This window comes from Carlito syrichta, unplaced genomic scaffold (assembly GCF_000164805.1).
Source record: "Carlito syrichta isolate Samal-C Ts95f unplaced genomic scaffold, Tarsius_syrichta-2.0.1 Scaffold48748, whole genome shotgun sequence".
NCBI lineage: Eukaryota > Metazoa > Chordata > Mammalia > Primates > Tarsiidae > Carlito > Carlito syrichta.
In genome coordinates this window covers 463,932-487,882 of record NW_006992844.1, presented here as the reverse complement: position 1 = coordinate 487,882, position 23,951 = coordinate 463,932, and the positions used below count along the sequence as shown (strand labels likewise).

Genomic DNA, 23,951 nt, shown 5'->3' with positions numbered 1-23,951 from the left:
TTTAGCTTTATTCCAAAGATATAGCATAGCATTGTAAATAATCTACTGTCACTTTTTACTGATTTAAATATTATTTAGATATAAGTTTGGGTTTATTAGTGCATTTATGATCACTATTGCTATTTATTTTATCCTAGACTTTGATTGTTTTCATTATTATCTTGTGCTTTTCTTTCATATTTAATCCAAATGCCTACAATATTAGGAAGTTGACTAAACTTGGTTTTTAATAAATTAGAAAGGCTCTCTTTTATTAAATTATATCACCTTATGTTTTACTATATGGTGACAGCCATATAGGTGTAAATGACAGAATTTTGTCAGTGGCAACCATCTGCAAAATTTGGGGAGTTAGGAACTAAAATACTTTCAAAGTGACTGTGGAACTTCCAGAATAACAATCCCAAAGCCAATACACTTTATTTGCTAGGGAGGGAGACTATGTATACAAAATAAGCTACATATATGAAGATGTAGATATACATTAAGGAAAAGAAGTGACAGCCGAGAGCAGTAAGGAACAATTACAACAAAAGACCAGCACAAGGCCAGTTAAGAGAAACATAAGAACATTATTTTCAAGACAACACATCTTGCTGATGGGTGTTCATCATTTTCATTCTGAACCATCGAGAAGATGCTATATTGTGATTAATATACCTTGTTTAATGTGGTAAAACAATATCCATTATAGAAGACTGCCATGAAAATGGTTATATTATATTAAAAATATGTTTGGGCATTTAATAGACAAGTTTTAGTTTTTTGTGAAATTAACCTATGCAATGCATATAAGTTAATAGTGAAATAAAGGTCTTCAGAGTCCAAAGTCTGATATTTTTCCTGTAACTCAAAATGTGATATGAATGCATGGTTATACATAAGTGTATATGTGTGAATGAGTGTGGAGGAAGGGAAGGAGGGAGAAAGAGAGAGAGAAAGAGAGAGAATGAGAATGAGAGAGAATTATTTTGTCAATGACTTTTCTAAATACAGAATCATCTCATTATATCAAGGTAAAGGTTGGGGCATATATTTTGGAACATATCTCTCTCTCTCTCTCTCTTTCTCTCTCTCAGTATCTTGTTCAAGCAAGTCACTGACAAAATAATTTTCCTTAGCCTTGTCCAGATACGCTTTATATTTCTTGGAGAATCAGTTTGCTGGTATGATGTAAATACGACCTACACTTTAAAAACACTAGTATAGAAGCATAGTGTGCCATCCATCTAGAGCTAGAGAGTCCCCAGGTCGGTTAATTCAGGGGCATGAGTATACCATAAAGAACCTAGGGGCTTTCCACCTTTCTGCTTGCCCCTTCTGATCACAAGATAGTGGGGGCAATTCTAGGCATCATATTCTTAAACAAATAGATCTAAAGACAAACAGCACTTTTTCTTAGTATGCATCTATATATATTTAATTAGAGGGAAATATTTTTCCCAGAAGCTCTTCCTCTCCCAACAGACTTTCCCTTGGCCTCATTCCACTGAATTAGGTTTCATGCCCATCTCTAAGTCAATCACCAGCAAAGGCAAGAGAGTATCAGTAATTGATGCCATAGTTGACATAGAGGAATGAACATTCACTTCCTGGGACAGGGAAGGAGGCTTATCTCTCCTGAAATGGTGGAAGGCCGAATGCTGAGATTAATTCCAGCTCTGCCAAAAAGGGAGAAGTGGTAAAAAAAAAAAAAAAAAAAAAGCTGCGAGACACCTAGCTAAGGATATTTGCCACATTCGCCAGAGCATTTGGGCCATACTTCTGTCGTAGTATTCATACCATTTGGTCTTCTCTTATTGTTATTTGTGAGCTTATTTTATTCCTTTGCTAGATTCTAGATTCCTTAAGAATGAGGTCTTACTATTTTCACCAGCACATGGAATAATGCCTTGCCCTGGAGAGTGCTTAATAAATGTTTATTCAATTTATTAGACTTGGTCCATGCAAATTGAGTAAAAGTGTTCTTGCCTTTTAAAAATTGAATCTAAATTCTTTGAAATCACATTGTTTGAATATCAGCACCCTTCCAGTAAAGTTATGTTTATTCATTCCAGAAAATGATTAAGGGGACTTAATCATAAAGGTACTAGAATAAAGTTACTGTGGGTGCTGTGTAATATAAACCCTGTGAAGACTGTTTACAATTCTGTGTGGACATAGGAGGAAAAAGGGATTCAAATATAAATATAAGTGGGATAGAAAACTTGTTTTGAGTTCATCTTATGCATCTCTTAACATTTTGAAGACTATGCAGTACAATTTATCATCTTAAAGATTATGAAGTGAAAGAAATGACTTGTATATAAAATCACTGTGATTCTCTATTTGAAGATCCATTAATAAATTTTTTTTGAAAACAAATTACTTAAATAATTTTAAATTCAGCACATTAGTATACATATCACATAATTTCATTAAAAATATTTTTCTGTAGAATGAGATCAAAAGACCAGATTTTGATTACTAATGTAGTGTAATGTATAAAGCCAGTGTTCCAAGCCTTCATCTGTTTTGTAAAATAAACATTCTTTCAAAAGTTTATCTTTTTCAATGTAAAGAATTTTTCATATAAACTTCCCCTCATTTGGTTCAGGTTCAGTGTCTATATATGTTCATAAATTTTCACTTCTTCAACTATTATAACTGATGTATAAACTTCCACTGTTTAAAAAGATTTGACATAGTATAATTTAGATTTTCTCTAAAGAGAAAAATAGTCCTTATTTGCTTGCCAAATTGTCAATTTATAGGTGTCAATGAGCAGTGCCTACATTATTCAAGAATACTCACTTATATTGTTTCAAGTGATAAGAAAATTTAAGTATCATTCAACACAAAGACATGAAAATTTAAGTTACATTCAACACAAAGACATGAATGAATTTTAAACATTTTATTGCTAATGGTACTTTTTTAGTTACAGAATTTACTTAGTCATGTGATTGTAAGCACAAATCATTGTATTTTTGTGTCATTCCTGAAAGCAACTGAAGTGTCTACTTCAGTTCCCATCTCATATTCAGATCTTTTAATCCTGAAAAAATAAAACAGCAAAAGAAACAATTAAAATAATTTTCAAACATTCCCAATGAGTATCATTTACAATAACATGTATGGCTTCAATTTTGTCAAAAACAATGTACAATCATTTAAGTTGAACTCTATAATTTCCAAGATTTCTTTGTTCTCTCGTTGTCACTAGATATTAGGTGCCCATGGTGGATGCTCCTACCTTTAAGAAACTTAAAGCCTAGTGTTTAATAATGAAATAACAATTGCTACCTTTCATTGAGTACTTCTTGCATGCCAGGCTCCATAAAATAAACTTTATTTCTCCATAAAATATCAGTATTTATACTCTAACTTTACATGAAAAGAAACTGAGTTTTTTATTATTAATTTATTTATTATAAAGATGTGGGGTATAATTCAGGACTAGGCATATAAACATTGATCATGCAGGTACCCTTGTTGATGAGGTATGCCCCTCCCTCCCCTAGCAGTTTCCCTCAACTGCCAGTCCCACCCCCTGCCCTGGCAGTTTTCCGCTACTGTCAATTGCTTCCTCATAGAAACTGAGTTTTAAAGAGTTCAAACTACCCACCCAAAGCCACGTGACAAATTTGGCACATGACAACTTTGGCAAGGTGTGAGCACATTATAAAGTTCATGGTGTTAATTATCAACAAAGGGATAAATAAATGTGTTTTCTATGGAAAGAGAGAACGTGTATCTTAGATTAGAATAACCAATGGTAAGCACCACATTATTTAGGATTCAATCAATTTTCAAAAATTATTTCCCATATACTCCATAAATATGCTCACAGTTATGAAGCCATATATAAGCTTTATTATGATGTTCATACTCAGAGACTATGCTCTTTTTCTCTTGGACAGAGACTTGCAAATGATCTGATTTCATCACTTTCCCCCATTAGAAGAAAAGAAAAACACATAAATTGGAAGTAACTTCTACAGTCCTGCTATCTCTTTGGGGCAAAGCCACAATTGGAACCTAGGTGTCCTGGCTCCCCATCCAGGTCATTTCCACCTCACCTCTGTCTGCTTCTCTGTAGTAAATCATCAATAGTATGTATAAATTGAAATTACAATTGGATACACATATATGCTAGAATCACATAATCTCATATACACAGGAATGAGAGTTTATGGATGTGGATAAGGGTCATTTTGCTGACTATTCCCATTCGTTTGTAAGAGCTGCCTGTAATGGAAGAAGATTTAGTGCTAAATTGTGGAAACTTCTGGCTAAAGGTTTCATGTATAGAATCCCAGCACTGGAAAGGAATAGAATTGTCTATTTAGTTTCGCCTCCTTGAAGTTAGATTGAAAACCACTGGAGACAGAGAATCTTCCTTTGGGTCTTTAAAGAGATTTCCCACTTACCTTTCCTGGCTTGTTTAAATAGTTGTACCTCCTTGCTCTAGAAAATTACTCCCCTTTTAAAAATCTTCAGTACAATTCTAGACTATTCTTACTAGTCAAATTTTTGAAATGTAAAGAGAACTGATATTCCCTTATACTGTTGCCCTTGAAATTAATGAGTTTTTGTAATATGTATATTCGGGTAGAAATTTATTTATTGTAAAATGTAACCCACCATAGAAACTGTGATCTAAGTTGCTAAGCCAAGTAGATAAATTTGTTTATAATATAAAGATACATAATATGCTTGAACTAACAGAATCATAGACCTCTGCCTACCGCAACTCTTGACTCTGGATTGTCTGAGACCTCAGAACTCTGGGGCCAATTTTGCTGCAGCAATGTCACAGAATTTGTGTTGTAGTGGCTTCAAGGCATACTTACCACTTCCTCGCGCTTGGTCTTGTCTGTTGCTGGCCAAGCTTCCAGAGGCAGATCAGGAAGCATGGGGGGCAGGGGCTGCATGGGGAACATCGGAGGCAGAGGTGGCTGTGGCGGCAGGGGGTGCATGGGGTGCACAGGTGGCTGGGGCTGCATGGGTTGGTGAGGCTGCGGCTGAACGGGCTGGGGCTGGAAGGGTTGCTGGGCGGGCGGAGGGAGGTTTGGCTGGTGGTGTTGGGTTGGAGTCATGGAGTGTTGGCCAGGAACGGGCATCATTGGTTGCTGGGGGACCACGGGCTGCTGAGCTGGCACCACTGGGATGTGGTGATGAGGCTGCAAGGTGTGAGTCGGGGGGTGCTGTTGGGACAGCACGGGGATGATTTGGTGGTGCAGCCATCCACCCATGGGCTCGTAACCATAGGAAGGGTACTGGTGAGAAACAGAGAGGCAGGTTTACCATTGGCTCAGGTGACTCCAACTGGAGAAGCAGCAGTGTTTTATTTGCCATTATGGCCATAGGAATATTTTATTCATTTTTCCCTTGCAAGAATTTCTAACTGTGTACACATATATGATCTTTTACAAACGAAATCTCCCATTAGTGTTTGTATGTGGAATAGACATATTTTACTTAATATGGGAAATTAAATGCAGGCCTACTGTTTTAAGGGAATAAAGAACAAAATGTCTACATACCGGCCTTATCATGTTCTGGTACCACTTCAAAGGGGTAAGAACCTTAAGAGAAAAAGATATTAGAATGCATTTGATTTGATTTAATTTACTTTTATCCAGTGTAGAAACTCACTAATACAGTAGGAAATAGAGACTCACTAATGCAGTCCTGTCAATACTGATAGCCTGAGAATATGTGTTCTACAAAAAAAAGAAGGTAAACATTTGTCGGGTGCTTCCTATGTGTCAGGCTTGCTATGTGTTACATCCATAACACGTGTTTCCATGTTTTCTCACATGCTAGGAAGCAAGTATCATTACTCTCATTTTTAAGGTAAGGTCATAGAGAGTGATAGAAGTTCATTACTTGACTGAGGTAATAAAAGTAGTCATTCTGTTTAATTCCATAGTGCTTCCTCTTCATTGCAAGAGCAAAACAAACAAACACAAAATTATGCCAAAATAATGTGACAGAATATTAATTTCATTTTTTATTTGATGTCACAGTGAGATAAAAGGAGGCGGAAACACTTTTTTTAATCCTAGAAACTCAAATTTGCTGGTCAAATATGTCAACCTTTTAAGGTTGAACAGAAGATCTTGCCTCAAATTCTTACTAACATTTTTTTTCAACTTGTATAAAAAAACAGAGTCACAGATTGGTTCCTGAACCTGTGAGAGAAGTAAAAAATCCATTCCTTTCAGAACAGTACATATTTGAAACCCTGAAGTTTAGGGGTACTTCATATAGTAATAGTACAATATTTACTCAATACAACAAGTATTTAACATTGCTCAAGTTATACCTGACGAAGCACTTCTCATATTTATTACTTATATTACTCTCCAAACAATATTTTGAAATGTGGCTAATATAATTTACCTTCTCCAGATGAAGAAACCAAAGTTTCACAAAGAGAAAATGATTTGCCCAAGGTCATGTAGCTAGTAATGGATTGAAGAGAACCTCAAACTTGATTTCCAGAACGTGTGTGCTTTCAATTGCTCTACAGTCTCTCATATATCATGTAGTCATTAATATTTCAGCAAAACCAAATGAGAGACACACACATTGTGTGAATGTCTTTGAATCAGGAGTTTCTGAGCTGGAAAGAATCTTAAGTAGCATCTTACCTAATCCTCACATTTTATGGGCTGGGTCAGAACAAGGCTGTTTCAGCCAGAGTTTACTTTCTGCCTTACCATGTATCCACCCTAAGTGGTCGTTCATGACGGATAAGCTTATAGTCATATTTAGGAGAAGAAACTGAGTCAGAGTGACCAGGTAGGAGGGTGCTGGGGCAATGCAGGCCTGAGGCCATCCCTCAGGGTTTAAACTGAAAAGTTGGTGTAAGAACTGGAAAATCAGGACCATTTGGGGAACATCTTGAATGAAGAATCAACACACTATTCTTTACAGAGCCCAAGGCATTGTTAACTCAAACAATGGTCAAAATTAGTAAAGAGAAAAATTACCTCATAGCTGAAGTTGATATAACCAGGGTGCCCAGGATGAGGTGGTAGCTTTTATAGGGGAAGGAGAAAGGAGAATAGAAAGAAAGAGAAAGGGAGAGAGTAAAAGAGAGGGAGAGAGAGAGGAAGAGAGAAGAAGAGAGGGGAAGAGATTGTCAATATGCAATTGTTCACATTAGGAGAGATTGAAGCTACTTAAAAAAATTTATACAGTGCTGAATCTATTTGAAGTCTACTCTCAGTTTGAACATGAATGCTGTGTAGAAGAGGAGCCCTCTTATTTTAAAGAGGTCCAGAACAGCCAAATGACTTTCCCTGGGGTTATACAACCTTATGGCAAGAGACCTGGAAGCTAAAACCAGCACACATATATACTCCAGTGAACTTTGGACAACCCCCATCCCAGTGCTGTCAATGAATCCTGCCCTATCCCACCCAACAGTTTGCTTGTCAGTATAACTCACTGTATGTAGGGGAGAGAGGTATGTTTCTCTTACACAATAAAGAAATACCAACAAAAAAGAATTGTTCTACAAATGTTCCCTGGTAGATCAGGAGCTGGTCAAGTACTTGAATATTAAAGGGATTCCTCATAATTGGCAGGCAAAGTAAACAATACATCAACACAACAAAAGAAACTACAAGGTGGAAATTACTGATAAATGTGAGAACAAGATGGGTGCAGAAAAGTGGAAACATTATAAAAGTGGAAAATGAAAGTTGATTTATGACATTTAGGCCATTCCTTTTTTATTACTCTGCCAATGTTTTTTATGACAGAAAAATGATGAAGTTAAAAATAAAAAGCAACCTGAATGATGATCTGAACCAGGACTGTTTGTCCTTTCAAAAGTGAGGGCCAAGGATCTGGTGCCTGCATTGTGAAATTCTGTTTGCCCCTGGAGTCCAGGAGAGTAAGAGAAGACAGACACGCAGAAAATCTCCCTCAGACATTGATCTCATTAAGGATCGACTCTATTATATTCTTTAAAAATGTTTATATTTCATAAGGGGGTTATTCACTCCCATATGGATGTGAATTATTTTAGCCGGGTAACTTCTTTCCTAAACCTTTTTGATAGATATCATCTTAGATAGTGGGAAAATGGTTGAATTTGTAATTCAGGGGACCCGCAGGGGATGGGGGATCACCACAATGCAGGATTTTAGGAAGGCAGAGCACAGAATCTTGGTCTTGTGGATGAGAGAGGAAGAGAGGAGGCAGGTGTGCAAGCTCATTGGCTTCTGGTTGTATCAACTGCTCTTTATGCCACCAACAAGCAGATGGAGCCTGCTTAGCCTGCCTGTGATCTAAGCTCTCCACCTTATATACCTGTGTCTGGAGATAGTGGGTCTGGCGCCCTAGTCTTTAATACATTTGAATGTAAAAATATGTCAATATGTATTGGGCATAGGTAGGATTTGGGGCAAGCACAAGGAAGCCACGTGCTTAGCAGATGCACCCAAAGGTACGGGATCTCTGGGAACAGAGGGATGATTCAAGAAGGGGATTCCTAACACAGAAATCTTATCCCCTAAAGGATAACATCAGTGATATGTGTAGGGCAGAAAGAGATTTGGAAACTTGTGAGAAATTGGGTTTTAGAGAAAACTTGTATTGTTGTAATATTTGCCTAAGGCCGATCAAGCATATTCTCTGGAAGCCTTTCAAGATTCTCTTCCAAAAGCTTCCTCCATCTAGAGATGGGCAATGATATTTACAAGGTACTTGTTTCAACAGAATTTCCTGAGCTCTTTGTAAACATGAAGAACATCTGATCTTCTACTGTTTTAAGCCCTAAAGTTTTCTAATCATGGGGCAGATTTTTTATTTCAAAGCGTATTAATTGGACATTGCCTTATGCAAGGGGTGTTTTACTCACAGGCATGGAGATAGCTGCTCCCAGGAGGCAGGCAAACAAAATCCAGGTACCCATTTCTTGGTGGTTCTGAAATGCAAGACAACACACACTTTTCTTATAACTTCTCAGGCATAAACATGATTAGTGCTCTGTAATACACACATAATCCACATTGGTCTGTTGCCAGTAAAAAGGATAGGGCTATTATTTATGAAGTGACTTTATTCATGTGTGATTTCCAGTTCTCAGCCCATTTTATTGTTTCTGAAGTCACAGTACTAATGAAGATTCATTTAATTCAGGTTGAGAGCTGAACAACATTCATGTTCCTAAGTTATAGGAACATGAGTGACCTATTATTGCATGATTTTGCATGCCATTTTCTTGACTTATACAGCCTGTAGCCATAGATGCTAAATGGTATTTATAATTAATGATTAAAAGAATAAAGCTGGCTCTAAAAATTGGGAAGATTATTAAAATGCACAGTATTTTATACTTTTAGAACAAGGAGGCACAGAAATGTCTTATATGTTGTTCACCTAGACACTGCTATGTTAAAGACTAATCATTTAAGAAAAGATATTAACTTGTCTAAATAGATTAAGGAGTAGGGTTTAGTACTAAGTGTTCCAATCTATAGAACTTCAGATAAGACCCTCTAGTAACATCTCTGAGCTCCAGATGTGGAGCAAAAGATGTGATTGAACCAATGGGAGAAGACAGTACTAATATTCCATGATTCTTCAATGAATTTTAAATGATTTCTACCTAAAAGTTTCCATTTTCAGTCAATGACGTCTTCCTTTTGCTTGAGGCTGCACTGTCATTTTTCTACAAATGAAACCCTTGGCACATGCAGCAAAATAAGTTATCCTAAAATATGCTTTTTGTTTTGTGGCACAAATTATTGGCTAATATAGAGAACCATCAGAAGAAAGTCCTTAAATTTTGTATAGGACATAAATATCACGTGTAAAAATACTGGCCATGAAAGGTACCCTGAGGTTTTCTACTTCCTAATTTTTTTAAGTTTGAGTTAATGAAAAAAAATCATTTTTGATAATTCTAGTTAATGTAATTAAATAAGAAGTTTAAAAAAATTAATTAGTCACAGTCTGTGAAAGTATTATTTTTACCTTAATTGGTAAGTAATTAAAATAAATGTGTTGCTGTAAAATTTAGCCCCCAAAAGAGTTTTGACATTCTGAAACTAAAATCTAAAGAAATATAGACAAATACTTTGCTGCAATAGAAAGTAAAAACATTAATTTAAGCAACCAGAGTCTAATTAAATTGTGGACTAGATAAACAAGTAACTAACTGTTGATGGCACAAAGTATTAGAAATGTGGAAAACATTTACATCTTTTAAACATGAGACATAGAGAAAGAAATAAGCACAATAAAAAGGATACCAAATTATGAATAAAATCTACATACCTTTAAATGTATTCAGAGTAAGTTTCTGTCTGAAACCCAGGGATGCTTGATCCTGTAGCTTCCTTCCAACTACAAGCTCAATTTATATCATTCACAGCCTCTAGAACAACCAATCCGCTTTCTGAAGGAAAAAAATGTGTTGAGTATAACTAAAAATCCCTGTATCATGAAGTTTTAGAAGCTGTGATCAGACATAAGGCTCTATGTTGTGATTAGTGCATATAGGATCTTTCATTATGGGCAATAATAGGTTTAACAGGTAAAAAGTTTCATCAGGCTATTTTGAAGTCAGCAGATTACTAGACTGCACATGCGGATATATTCAAATTTATGTTTAAGAAGCTTCTATGCCATTGTCTATTCCTTGGTTTTAGCAAACAACATTGTTCTTTATTAAAAAAAAAAAAAAAACAGGCTAGGTAGTTGAGTTTCTCTAGTGTAATAATGATGGCTGCTAGGATTCTCTAGCCCTTTCCAATTAGGATTAATTGATTCAAACCCCCATTCTGGTAAAAACCCAAAGTTCTCCCCAGTATGTCTCTGAGGGATTAAATTTCAGAATCACCCCTGCTCTATCTTCTGCTTTTATTGACGATATTTTCTGTTTCCTGTGGCTTCTCCTTTATTGCCACTTGAGTGTCCACTGAAAGAGGGGACAAAGTATTTTCTTCTTGGTCCCATCCTGAAACCCATCTGGCATTCAAGCAACCATGAACCTCATATTATCACAGTAGAAAATCTTCTACTGATGATCCAGAGCACAATGCAAGGGACACATGCCAGATAGCATGTATAAATGTTTCTTTTGTTTCTTACAAACAAACGTATCACAGGGGATATTGCACTTGCTCCCCCATCCCACAGAGCATCTTGGACTCTGTTTGGCGGCCTTTTGTTTGCTCACATCCTTCTGACCCAATCCCACTTTCTCATATAGACAAACTCAAATTCCTCTCTCTTTCTCTTTGAGAGTCTCTTAGCTGTCTGTTTTGTTGGTTTATTCCTATGTTTTCAACAGACTCTCCTTTGCCTAAAAAACAACAACCAAATTCATTCACTTCCTAAGAGGACCTCTGATCTAGCTATTAAGTTCATATGTGTTTTATCCCTCTGTCTTGCTAAAACACATGAATTTTTTTCTTTTATTCTGGAATCGGATTAAAAAACAAATTTGTAAACTAGTGATAGGAGCTGATGAGTTGTCCATCAATATTAGATTAACAAGGGGAATACTGAATGTGTACCTAGATACAGCTAATGTTATAGCTAGATCTTGTTGAATACTTAAGTAAGATTTATAAAGCTTGTATATATACAAGTATTTTTCTGAAGATGCTTCACATGGGCTGAATTAAATTAAAGGATGAACTATCTATACAAGGCAATATAATTTTTTAAGAGCTACAACTTAGACTTCCATGGGTCCTGACCCCAGCTTCACCATGGATTGAGGCACTGTTGACAAGTTACTTAGTCTGTTTGAGCCTGTTTCCTCATCTGTAAAATGAGGATAATAATAGAGCCTACCTAAGAGGATTAGTGTGAAAACTAGATGAGATACTTCTCTGGAAGGGTGGAAAGTTATCCATAGCCCTTTCCAACCCTATCAGTGGGCACACTGACAATAAATGTTAATAAATAAGATTCCCAAACTATGGTTGATGATGAATAGCTATCGGGAAAAAAGGTAGGCCTTCCAATCAGGAAGAGAGAGATTGCAAGGAAGGAAGTAGAAGGTTATAACAGGCAAATGTATGCATGAAAGCAATCATAAAATAAGGTTTTAAAAGCCAAAAGTGCCCAAGGTTTGTATTTATTTATGAATAAATTTATTGGTGAATTTTATATCAGAAGCAAGAAGAATCCCCTTTGAAGGAAGTTGCAGAATGGATCTTAGGAGAGATGGCAGGAGTGTAGAGCAAGGTGGTAAGTAAGAGGAAAGGAAATAAAATGTAGATCGTATTATAATCTTTTTAATCTTTTCCCCCATTTAATTTAATAACATGTATTGGAGTGCCTGAAAGGATTTAGGACATATTTTATTCTACAAAATTGTGAACAATCTCAACTAATGAAGTAATTGATGAATTACTAGTGGTCATGTAGTTTCACAAAAATTGATCTCATTACTTTGTCTCGCCTTCCAAGGATGAGAGGATGATATATTTGACCACACTGATCAACAGGATGCTTCCTGATTGAGGTATTAATTCCTCTGGCCCACTGGATAGTGAGTTACTGCTGATTTGCCATGGACAGTTGAACAGGTTTTGATGGTCAGTTTCATAGGAATGATGTGTTTCTATTTATTATCCCCACTGCATATCCTGAGTCATAGCATATTAAAATATGCATATCGTTGTCAAAAATCTCTCTCACTAATTAAGTTTCCATTTGTACAGCTTAAAAATTATTGCATATTTACGGGAAATCTAAAATTTCAATTGAAATTTTTTTTGATAAGCAGTTATTTCATTTATGAAAAAGTTGACCTTATAAAAGAAAACAGAATTTACTAGATTGAGTTCTTATTTTGTTATATAGAGGTTATACCATTCCCAGAGTATTCGTATTCTTGTTTCTCTTGCTCTTTGGGGTAAAATACTTTCTTTAAAAAAAAATCGCTATTTAAAAGATGGATCATAAGCATTAAATATTTTTCTCTGTGGCAATATCTCTGGGACAAGTGTGAAGATATGCTCTCAAAATTTGTCTTTATTTACTTATGAATTCATTCCAAATACATATGTTGAATACCTATGAATCTGTGATTGTTCATGTTACGATAGGGGGCATGTGTGGATTTCCTGCTGTTTCTAAAGTTTTTTTTCCAAAATGAATGAGGGTATAAACACCCTTATTAATTATAATTGAATTCTTCTGCTCACTTTTCGCAGTAGGTATTCTTTTTCTTGACTTGGAGCCCGTCACATTTTGCTCTTCCCACAATGCTTATGCTAGCAACTTCTACCCTTCTAACTTGCTACTTCTAATTTTCAGTGTGTTGGAAAACTATATGCCCAAGCTTGTTTAGAGTATGTGTGAACTGCAAGTAAAGGAATGGTCTTAGCAGTGCTGGCGGGGGTGGGCCTAATCTGTGAGACAAGTGAAGGAGTTTCAGTTTGTGTGGCATTGATTTTTGACTGTTGGCAGAGGTTGTTTTGTTTTGTTTTGGGGTTCTCTTTCCCCAGCTTACTTGCTGGGTTTTAGCAGCATTTGGAGTATGAGGATGATCACTGGATAGATCGGGTATTAAGAGTTCAAAAACCTTTCTTGTCATCTAAAGGAGCTTAACTCTTGAGTCTTCTTTTAAAATATGTCCAGGATTGTCCAACACCATGGAATAATTTCAAGAGAAAGTATTCTTAAGTAACTGGCGCTAAAGTTGGCTTTTAAATCCTTCTCTGTAGACATTTACTTTAAGAAAACATCATTTTCCAGGATAATTTTTTGCTGGAGTGGAGCTGGAGTTTTTACACTCTTTAGAATTTAGGCATGCCACCACTAAGGAATTCTGATAAAAATTCTAACTTCGATCCCATTGCTACCCTTGGAAGTCAAGTATTGTGCCTTATGCTTTCTTGGGAGCTCTTTGGTACCTAGAAAAATCTCTTATACAAAGTCGATGCTAGATAAATGTGTTGCTTAATTGATGAAAATGTGGAAAAATTATCCATGACTTTGTGAAAATATATAAAATATCCTTCATCGATGTGGATTCAAAAAGAAATCCTGCAGTGACTTAGATGAGCCTTTTGAATAACTAAGATGGATAATTCGGCATTGCTATCAACTGCTACTATGGACTTCTGGGCAAATGACCTCTGATAAGTACCTAAAAAAAGAGTAGCTATAAAAAGTATTGAATCTATTATTCTAGCATTCTTGTTATATTTGACTCTGACCACCTAGTCCAAAATTAATAATATAATATTCTCTAAGCAAATATACTATGATAGATAAATTTGATTTTTTCTTACTTGTGACTAGGTTTATTTGCTTGATATAATAAAGCTGTTGTTGTTGCTGCTGCAGCTAGTTTCTTATGCTTCTAGAATTACTTCAGTCCTAGGAGTAATTTGAAAAGAACACACAACAACAAAAAATCTTTCTCGCTCCTATTCACATATTTTATTGATTGCAATCAGCACCTATTTCAGAACACACTGAGATGAACTATGTCTTATGGGCAGTTATATGAACTTGTGAAAAATGAGGGCTTTTTTACTGACTAGCAACATTTAATAGTTTGGACCAAGTGCATAAGAAAAGCAGAGCTAGGAGACCTGGAAGAAGAAAGGCACATATAAGAAGAAAATGAATTTCAGGTGGTGACCAAAGATGGTGACAGGCTCAGCAAGCCACAATTTTCCTGAAAAGAAGAGGGAAACTTATTAATGAAGCAATAGGAAAGAAAACAGTTTTGTAGTATAGGAAGGTGGCCCTAGTGTCACCAGCCCCTGAACGTATTCCTCAAAAGCCGGAATTGTGATCTAACTTCAACAGCCATTGTTAAGCATTTAGTATATACCCACTGCAACCATTGGCTTTGGAGTACAAAAAGGAATACAACAGTCATTCAGTTCTCAAACTGTTCATGGGCTGTAGGATTTTCCACTCTGAGTTGGGGCAGAAAAAGCTGGGAGTGGGCGTTGGAACAAATTATCCTTCTTATGTCCAGGAACCCAATACACTCTGTACCTGTGTCTGTGTTTGTGAAGAAGAAAAGAGTGGGATAAGAGGCATTAGAGAGCTGTGATAAAGCCAGGCCCTCTAGAACATGTCAGCTGTTTTCTGGCTGAATTGGGACGAGGCATATTAACTGTATATAGAACCACTTCAGTCCTAGACTTCTGCTTCTGCAGTAATTCGTTCGCATTAACTGATATGCACACTGAGTCACCAGGGAAAGATCAATTTCCAGCCAGGGGACATATAAAGTAGATGGAGATGTTTAAGAATTTACATTTAAAACAAAATCTACCAATAGGGAGCTGGTGCCAATCAATTATAGCAAAGATAACATTCAAGATGAGGATGCCACTCTGCATTTTTCAACAAGGACAGATGTTTGTGACACATTGTTAGGCAGAAAAATTGATTTTTTAAAAGCCTCCTTTCTCCAAAATTCTTTTCTTTTTCCTCTCTCTTTTCTTCATTTGGGGAGATATTCCCCAAAACACTAACAGTAGTTACCTAGGGACTTTCCTTCTTGAAAATCTCTGGGTAACCAAGACCTTATTTATTTTAAATAATTTGTGAATGCAACAAATGCAGGGGAAATACAAGACGTTTGGGGTATAATAGTTCTCATTCATGTTCATCAAGAGTGATGTGTGAATGATAGTGCCATATCTTCCATAGGCCCTGGGTTTATTTAATGTTCATTCTTAGGGGAAAAAACATTGAACACAAAATCCAAGACAAAAGAAAATTTAAAGTGAGAGGGCCCTTTTAAATCACAAGTTGAAAATATTTTAATAGTATAAGCATTCACGGAAAGAGTTCATACAGCTTGTAATTTGAAAAGCCTGTAGGCATTTGCTAAATACCAGGTGGAACAATTTTCAATAAGGAAAATTACATGCCAAAGGATAGTGTGTTGTTTGGGTTATAATTAACCGGTAACTTTCAGGAGTGAAAATGGTACATCTGTGTTAACAGAGGTAACACAGTAATGTAAAAACAAGCATTTTTATTTCTGTTTTTTTTGGACAAAATACACCAAAGTAAGTTGTACTTTCCTACTGAGGTTCAAGGGACACATACACAGATAAGCAGTTTCTAATATTATTCAGTCATAAAAAGCAATGAAGCACTGATCCATACTACAACATTGAAGCACCTTGAAAATAATATGCTAAGAAAGAAACAAGACATAAAAGGCCACATATTGTATAATTCCATTTATAGGAAATGCCCAGAATATTCAAATCCATAGAGACAGAAAGTAGATTCATGATTGCCAGAGACTGGGGTAGGGTGAAACGGGAAATGACTGCTCACAGGAACAAGGTTTCTTTTGGGGATGATGGAACTGTTCTGCAATTTAATAGTGGTGATGGTTGCACAACCTTGTGAATATATGAAAAGCCACTCAATTGTACACTTTAAAGTAGTGAATATTATGGCATGTGAATTACATCTCAATTTTAAAAAGACACATCAAAGATAGATGTGGCATGGTCTTAGCACTCAAAAAGCTTACAGCTTTTATACATTATGTAAAATATAGACATGTAAAAGGCTATATACAGTGCAGAATAATAGTACAAGAGTTGCCCATGCTGAAGAAGTTAATGATGATGACAACTATGATGGTGATGAAGTTAATCTTTATTAAGTGCCAGCCATGGTTCGAAACATTTTACCTGTTTAAGCATATGCTGGTCGTCTTCCACATGGCAGGCATGTTCTATGTTCATGGACTATGTCAGGGATTAAAACACAAAAGACCCTTGCTCACAGCCTCACAGAGAGCAACTATGAACAATAGATATAATAAGTAAATATGTTAGAGAAAGAAGAGGACAGTAGAAAAGAAAAAAGAGTGACTAAGAAGGAGGAGAAGTGCTGAACTGCATGTTTCAATAAAGTGGACAAATTAAAACTTACCCTTGAAGGAAATGAGGTGTTCACCTGAACATCTCCAGGGCCAGCACAAAGGCACCAGTGTTGAAGTGACCTGGTATGTTGGCAAGCTGGCAGGAAGCCAGTGCTGCCAGCACGGCATAAGGGAGAGGGCATGGTAGGAGATGAAGTCCAAGAGGTGACATCTTGTAGTGCATACATGTTCTTAGCAATTAAATGTACAATTCTTTGCCCAAAAGAATTGCTTTTGTTTGTTGTGTTCCGGGAGCTTTGGGAAAAGGTGGAATGATGTCTGGGATTTGAGGGTGTGAAATATTTGGATAGAAGTAGAGGTTATTTCCTCATAGGTTTGAATCATCAGAAGGAATGAAACATAAAAGGACAGAGCTTTCCTGGTGTGCAGAAGACAGCCTGGAAGGAACAAAAGATTATGTGGAAAATTGGCTGGTGGGAAGAGAGAGACCCTGAATGTCGGGCAAGGAATTCGAGTTGTGTCTGATCAGCAGTGGCAAAGCACTGAGCATTTGCTCTCACCATCTTTGCTTGCTTGGGTTTCTAGAAGAAAGTTGATCAGAAAACTGAGACGTGTGAAGAATGAAGAAGCTAAAACACAAAGCCGGCAGATAACTTGGCCATCTTCTCATCACAGTGAGAGCCAGAGCAGAAGCAAGGCCTCTGGGCCCTGGCCCTGGCTTAGGCACTCTTCACCCATTCGCTCATAGACGAATAAGATATATTTTAGGACCCCAGATCAAATGATAACATTATGGGAACAACTGGAAATAGTTAAGTTTAAAAAAATAAACAACACAGTTAATGTCTTTCCTACAAAATTTAGGGTTGTGGTCAAAAACTGTTGCCAGAGAATATTATACAGGGGAACCTAGAACTATTCAAAACCGCTCAACTTGTTTAGGAAGAAATAAAAACTATTTCATGAAAGGACTGCAAAAAAAGGATTTTAATAATCTTATTGATTATGTAATTCACATATATAATTTTCACCTATTTAGAGTGTGCAGTTGAGTGGTTTTAGTGTATTTTTAGTATCTTTACAAACTTTGCAACCATCACCATAATCTAGTTAGAACATTTTCACCACTTGAAAATAAATCCCATACCTTTTAGCAATCGCTCATCGGTTTCCCTCTCCTTAGCTCTAGGCAACCAGATATCTACTTTCTGTCTCTATGGATTTGCCTGTTTAGGACCTTTCATATAAATAGAGTCATACTTCATGTGACTGGAAAATGGATCTCTGAGAACTTCTACAAACGGGTTTCTCATCATTCACACTCGTGGCATTTGGGGCTAGATAATTCTTTGTTGTGGGATGTTTAGCAGCAACTTTGGCATCTACCCCCTAGGTTTAGCAGCAACACACACAGTCTCACCCTGGGACAAGCCAAAAGCGTCAGACATGGCATATATTTCCTGGAAGAAAGGAGAGGGGGAGAGAAATGCCCCCCGGTGGAGACCTACAGATCTACAATTACCTGAGAACTGGACTGGGTGTAGGGATGTACAAAGTGGGGTGAGTGCCCGGACTCAGCATGCTACTGTAGAAAGACAATTATTTCAGTGTCCCTGAAGGTGCAAACTTTGAGCCCTGAATTCCAAATCTCCCTGATTCTTTTTAGAAAACAGGGAAGAGATGACTAGGGGGAAAATATCTGGTGGGAAAAAGCACCCATTTTTAGGTTACGAAAAAACACAGAAACTACTATTTAAAAAATAAGGTTACATGATATATGCCAGTGGTCTGTACCTTCACTATAAAAGACTGGGACCATGGTGTCAATAATTCAAAAAGTATCTAAATTTGGTTCTATGCTACAACAGTAAGAATTAATGGTTCTCAAAGCGCTTTACTCAAGTCAGCTTAACATTATTCTGCAGACTGTAAATACCCCTTGAGCAGCAAAAGAAAGCATGAGATTTGATTTATACCGTGGCTATCCAAAACAAGTGGGCAATCACAGTTTGATCATATTCTACTAGTGTAGCTTAGTTTTAGAATGGAGAAAAGAAAGGAAGCGTGTGGGCTTTAGAAATATGTACATTTCAGAAAGTCCATTTATAAGTGTGACCTCTTTTCTGTTAAGAAATGTGTGAGTGAAGGAGACTATCATTCTCCCTGGTAAACCCATTTGTAAATACAAGGGTTCAAGAATTGTGTCTGTGGTCTTTTCTAGTTCTTAGGTTCTTTCCTGCTCAGAATGAGAATCATAAAATTATTGAAGTCATAACTGGCACGTTTCTTGTTCTCAGTTTAAAGTAAGTGTTCTTTCAAACTGCCTTAGTCTGTTTAACCTTGACTTTCTGGGACTTGATGCCCTGTGTATGGCAGTGATTTTGGGCTGAAGTTAGTAAACCCAGATTGTGTTTACAAGTAGGTTGCCATTACACCGTGACTCCTCCGTAAATACAACATGTACATTTCCTTCTTATTTCTTGTGGACTATAGCAATTACAGAATGTTGTTTTTAACTCTTGTTTATATCAGGGGTATTCTTGAGTCCCTTACACTCCAGCTAACTTAAATTTATTTAAAAAGACATGTTCCACATATGTTCTCAAAATCTTCAATGTGCGTACTTACAAGATTTGCTCCTTTACCTCTGCTCTTAGCCTGGCACTTAGGATGGGGAATAGCATCAGAGGAAGGCTAGCTCTCACAGACCAGCCATAAAATGGGGTAACAGCAAAACTTTTCGGGGAAAAAAACCTATCTGTGTTGTGCTTCATCTGGATAACTCTGTTTCCCATTCATTACCTTACAGGAGGCCCAGCTTGATATGAATCAGCTTGAATTAATTATGTGACCAAACGACAGCTCAGGAATCTCATGTTCTGTTCAAGGTGTGCTATGGGACTCGATGACCTCTTTCCTAATCGATTACATCTCCTTAAAAACATGCATGAGAATCAGATAAACCAGTGGGCCTTAACTGGGATGATTGTGCCCTTCAGGGGACATTTTAGGATGTTTGGGTGCATTATCGGTTGGTCACAATTGGAGAGTAGGGATACTCCTTGGAATCTAGTGGTTAGAGGTCAGAAATGTTGTTAGACATCCTACAATGCACAGGACAACTTCCCACATAAAGAATGATCCAACCTTAAGTGTCAGTAGCATTGAGGTTGAGAGACCTTGCTCAAACAAATCCCTGGTGCCTCAGTTTCTCTAATATGTGGAACATGTCATTACTCACAGTTGCCTGTTGTACCATATGGAATGCTGTGAGGAGAAAAAAAGGGTACATGTGAAAAAGTGTTTTAGGGTCTTAGGGAGATACACCTATGGATTTGATACTTCCATGTTTCAAAGGTGTGGCCATTTTTGCCCACAAGTGGTGGCCAAAACCCTGAAGCCTGTGGCACCTTTTTGGCAGAGTAAATGCATAATGAGTAGACTGCTAAACAGATCACCTGCTTGCTAATGAAATGTCAGTTATGATGGAGGTACTATTGTGGAGGTTTTAGTTGAATGATGTATGTCACTACTTTCTTCTTACATGTTTATTAGTGTTGTCTAAGTAGTGGTTCTCAAGCCAGAGTCCCTGGACCAGAACTATCAGCATCCTCTGGGAACTGGTTAGAAATGCATATTATCAAGCCTCACCCACAACCACTAAATCCAAAACTCTGGGGATGGGGCCCAGCAGTCTGTGTTGTTTTAACAAGCTTCCTGATGATTCTGATTAACTTGAATGCTTAAATCTGAGAACTGTTGGGGACCAGCACCACCTGGGAGTTTGTTAGAAATCACATGACAGGGCCGGGGCCTGTTAAAAGGCAGATTCTCATTTAGTAGGTCCGAGGAATGGATCAAGATTTTGGACTACAGATATGATAGCTTGGATAACACTACAATTCCTTTTCTACCTTCTTTTTCCCGCTTCAAAAATTTAGAAGGCATTGTTTTGGTTTTCTACTGTAGTAGCTCATAGTACAAATTTAGTGGCTTAAAACAACACAAATGTATTATCTTACAATTCTGGAGATCAGAAGTCTGAAATGGGTCTCACTGGACTATAATCATGGTGTCTGGCTACAGGGAGAGTTTGTTCTTTCCTTTTCTTTTCTTTCTTTCTTTCTTTTTTTTGCCTTTTCCAGTTTCTAGAGGTTGCCCAAATTCCTTGGCTCATGGTTCTTCCCTCCAAGTGAGTCTTTCTTGCATCACTCTGACACTGACTCTTCTGCCTCCTTGTTCTACATTTAGGGTACCCCTGTGATTAAATTAGGCCCATATACATATTTCAGTACAGTCTCCTCATTTTAATGTCATCTGGTTAGCAATTTCAATCTCATCTGCAGCCTTAAATCTCCCTAGGGATCTGTTCTGGAGATTTGAATGTGGATATTTTTGTGTGTGTCTTTGGAAGTGGGGGAGCATTATCTGCCTTCCCCACAAAGCATTTTACTTTTTCTCCCCACCAAAATTTGTGTCATAGAGAAAAATCTCGGTGGGAATTTAGTCAGCACCAATGTCATACCACTTCAAAAATCTTGCAAAATCTACCACACTTGGTCATCTGATCTTGACTTCTTAGCTAGATTGTGAGCTCTGTCCTATGGCAGACTTCATCGAGTATTTGTTCTCCATCTCCCCAGTGTCTAGAACATAATTTAGTTCATAATAGATGCTCAGTAAGCTCTCTTTGATACACTGCTTTCGAGTGTATAGGGCACTATTTCAATATATAGACTGTGAGACCTTGAATTACTCTTTATGAAGCTGAGGAATTGCTGTTGAATCTCTGCCAAGCATTATTTGCCTCATCTATAAAATAAGAACTATGATATGGTCTTTATAGAATTGCTGTGGTGATCAAATGAGATGATGTAAAAGAGTACATGGAGGGAAATTATATATATATATTATAAACATATAAGTTATATATAATTAATTTACATGAAACATCAGAAACCATAACATGGTAGAATATCACCCAGTGATCATTTTCTAACAAAATTGCTTCTTTTATTGTATAAAATGAGAAGCAGTGGTTCTCAGCATAAACTATACTTTGGAGCTACTTATATAGCTTTTAAATAATACTTGTGTCTGGGTCCCATTTCACCTAGTTTCTGATACTTGGTCTGAGCAGTGGTCCCAAGTCTTATTGTATTTCTGAATCACCTGGGGAAGTTTTTGAAAAATATTGATAGCTTGATGCCACCTCGGGAAATTCTGTGTCAGTTGAATATAATATATAGCCAGGCTTGAATTCTACAAAATCCAATTTCTTCCACTTTATGAATTTATTGCTACATCTATTAGATCTTTACTGTATATGAGAAGTTGTAGCTTTATCAACTTTGCCCGAATTAGTGGGTATTTTAAGCGAATTTTCATTCAGTACCCCTGGTGGAATTAGAACTGGATACCACATGTTCTCACTCATAAGTAGGACCTGAACATTAATCACATTAGTACAAAGGAGGGATCAGCAGTCGCTAGGTTCTGCCAGGGGAGTGGGGGATCACATAAACAACAGAAAGGGCACCTGGTCCCAAACCAGGGAACTTGAGGGCCAATTGAAGGCCCAAACTTCACCTGCATGCAGCCTACTTGTGTAGTTGATCCTTTCTTGTACCCCACATCTCTATAATTAAAAAAAGCACTCAACACAATGACGTTTGCAACTGTAAAGGTGGAATCACACCCACAGAATTTTAGTATGATGACAGAACCACCATGAACATTCAGAAAGTGTTTGCTGATGATAGGCAAAAAAGTATTTTTCTGGTCTCCTGGTTTATTCACAAGTATTTCATTTCAAACTGAATCTCTCAGAATCTACTTGAGGCTGCTAAAATGTTGATTCAGTGAATGGGTACATTCGTGAACCACCCATCCTAGTGGGTTACTTTGGGTGTAGCTGTTTTGATTTTTTCCTTCCTCTGAGTGTATGGTTTTGTTCATTTAATCAAACAAATCCAGTTGTTTTGCCATTTTGTAGACACATTCTTTATGTGGTCAAGAATTCTGTTTGCAGTGGCCATACCACAACTAGATTTGAATGTGGAGTAACCCAGCAAACAAGTGCTAATTTGAATCAATTGTTGAGATTGCCAGCAACAAACCAAAGCGACCGCCATCACTGAGTTCAATTAGCAACCCTGAATGCAGGGTCCTGTGTTTATTTCATTATTGTTTCCTTCCTCCATCAAAAACCCTAATCTACATGGATGACAAAGTAATAACTATTCCAAACTTAAGACATTATTTGTTCATCTTAATATACTAAATGTACTTTTTCCTCAGTACAAACACAATACATATTTGTAAATAAATTCCAACAATATAAAAATGCATTAGGCAGAATGCCAAAGTCCCTAAAAATCTCATCCTCAAGCAATAGCCACTAATAGCCATCTGAGAATATAATCCCATGTCTTTCTGTGGAATTATAATAAACATATCATTTATATCTGTAACTTCTGTTCTGCAACTTCTGTGTTTAACTTGACTTCTAGCAGCCATCTTTCCAAGTTTATTCAGAGAGAGCTAGATCATATTTTTATGGCTGCACAAAATTGAATAGGTATCCCATAGTTTATTTAGCCAGTTGTCCACTGATGGACGTGTAGGTTGTTGATGTTTTTATATATATATATATATATATATAATGCATAATAAAATTACCTATATATAATATTATGATATGTATATAGACAGTGTACATAGCATGAGTTTACAATTTAATGAATTTCTGCCAAGTGAACACATCTCTGCTAGATGAAGAAACACTCTGACTGGCACCCCAGAGAGCCTCCTTTCTCCCTTCCAGTCACTTCTCCCCAAAGATAACTCCATTCTGTCTTTTGTAGCATAGATTGGTTTTGCCTATTTTTGTACATTACATTAATGGTATCATACAGTATGTTCCCTTTTGTGTGAAACCTACTTTGCTCTACATGATGTCTGTGAGATCATTGCTATTCTTGTAGGTGATTGGAGTTTGTTTTTTCATCCTCATTGCTGCATAGTTTACCATTATGTGGATATACCACAATTTGTTTCATCTACTTTGATGGACATTTGGGTAGTTTATAGTTCTGGGCTG

At 36.9% G+C, this 23,951-nt stretch overlaps 1 protein-coding gene across 1 annotated transcript; it reads right to left on the bottom strand.

Moving 5' to 3' along the window:
- Positions 1-4,835: 4,835 nt before the first annotated feature.
- On the bottom strand, positions 4,836-8,917 carry AMELX (amelogenin, X-linked; the record flags this gene model as incomplete). Its single annotated transcript, XM_008048762.1, has 5 exons — positions 8,864-8,917; positions 6,984-7,031; positions 5,667-5,708; positions 5,529-5,570; positions 4,836-5,261 (listed from the first exon to the last, which is right to left on the bottom strand). Coding segments are annotated over exons 1-5 (612 nt in total), but the record flags the coding sequence as incomplete, so codon positions are not given.
- Positions 8,918-23,951: the final 15,034 nt, after the last annotated feature.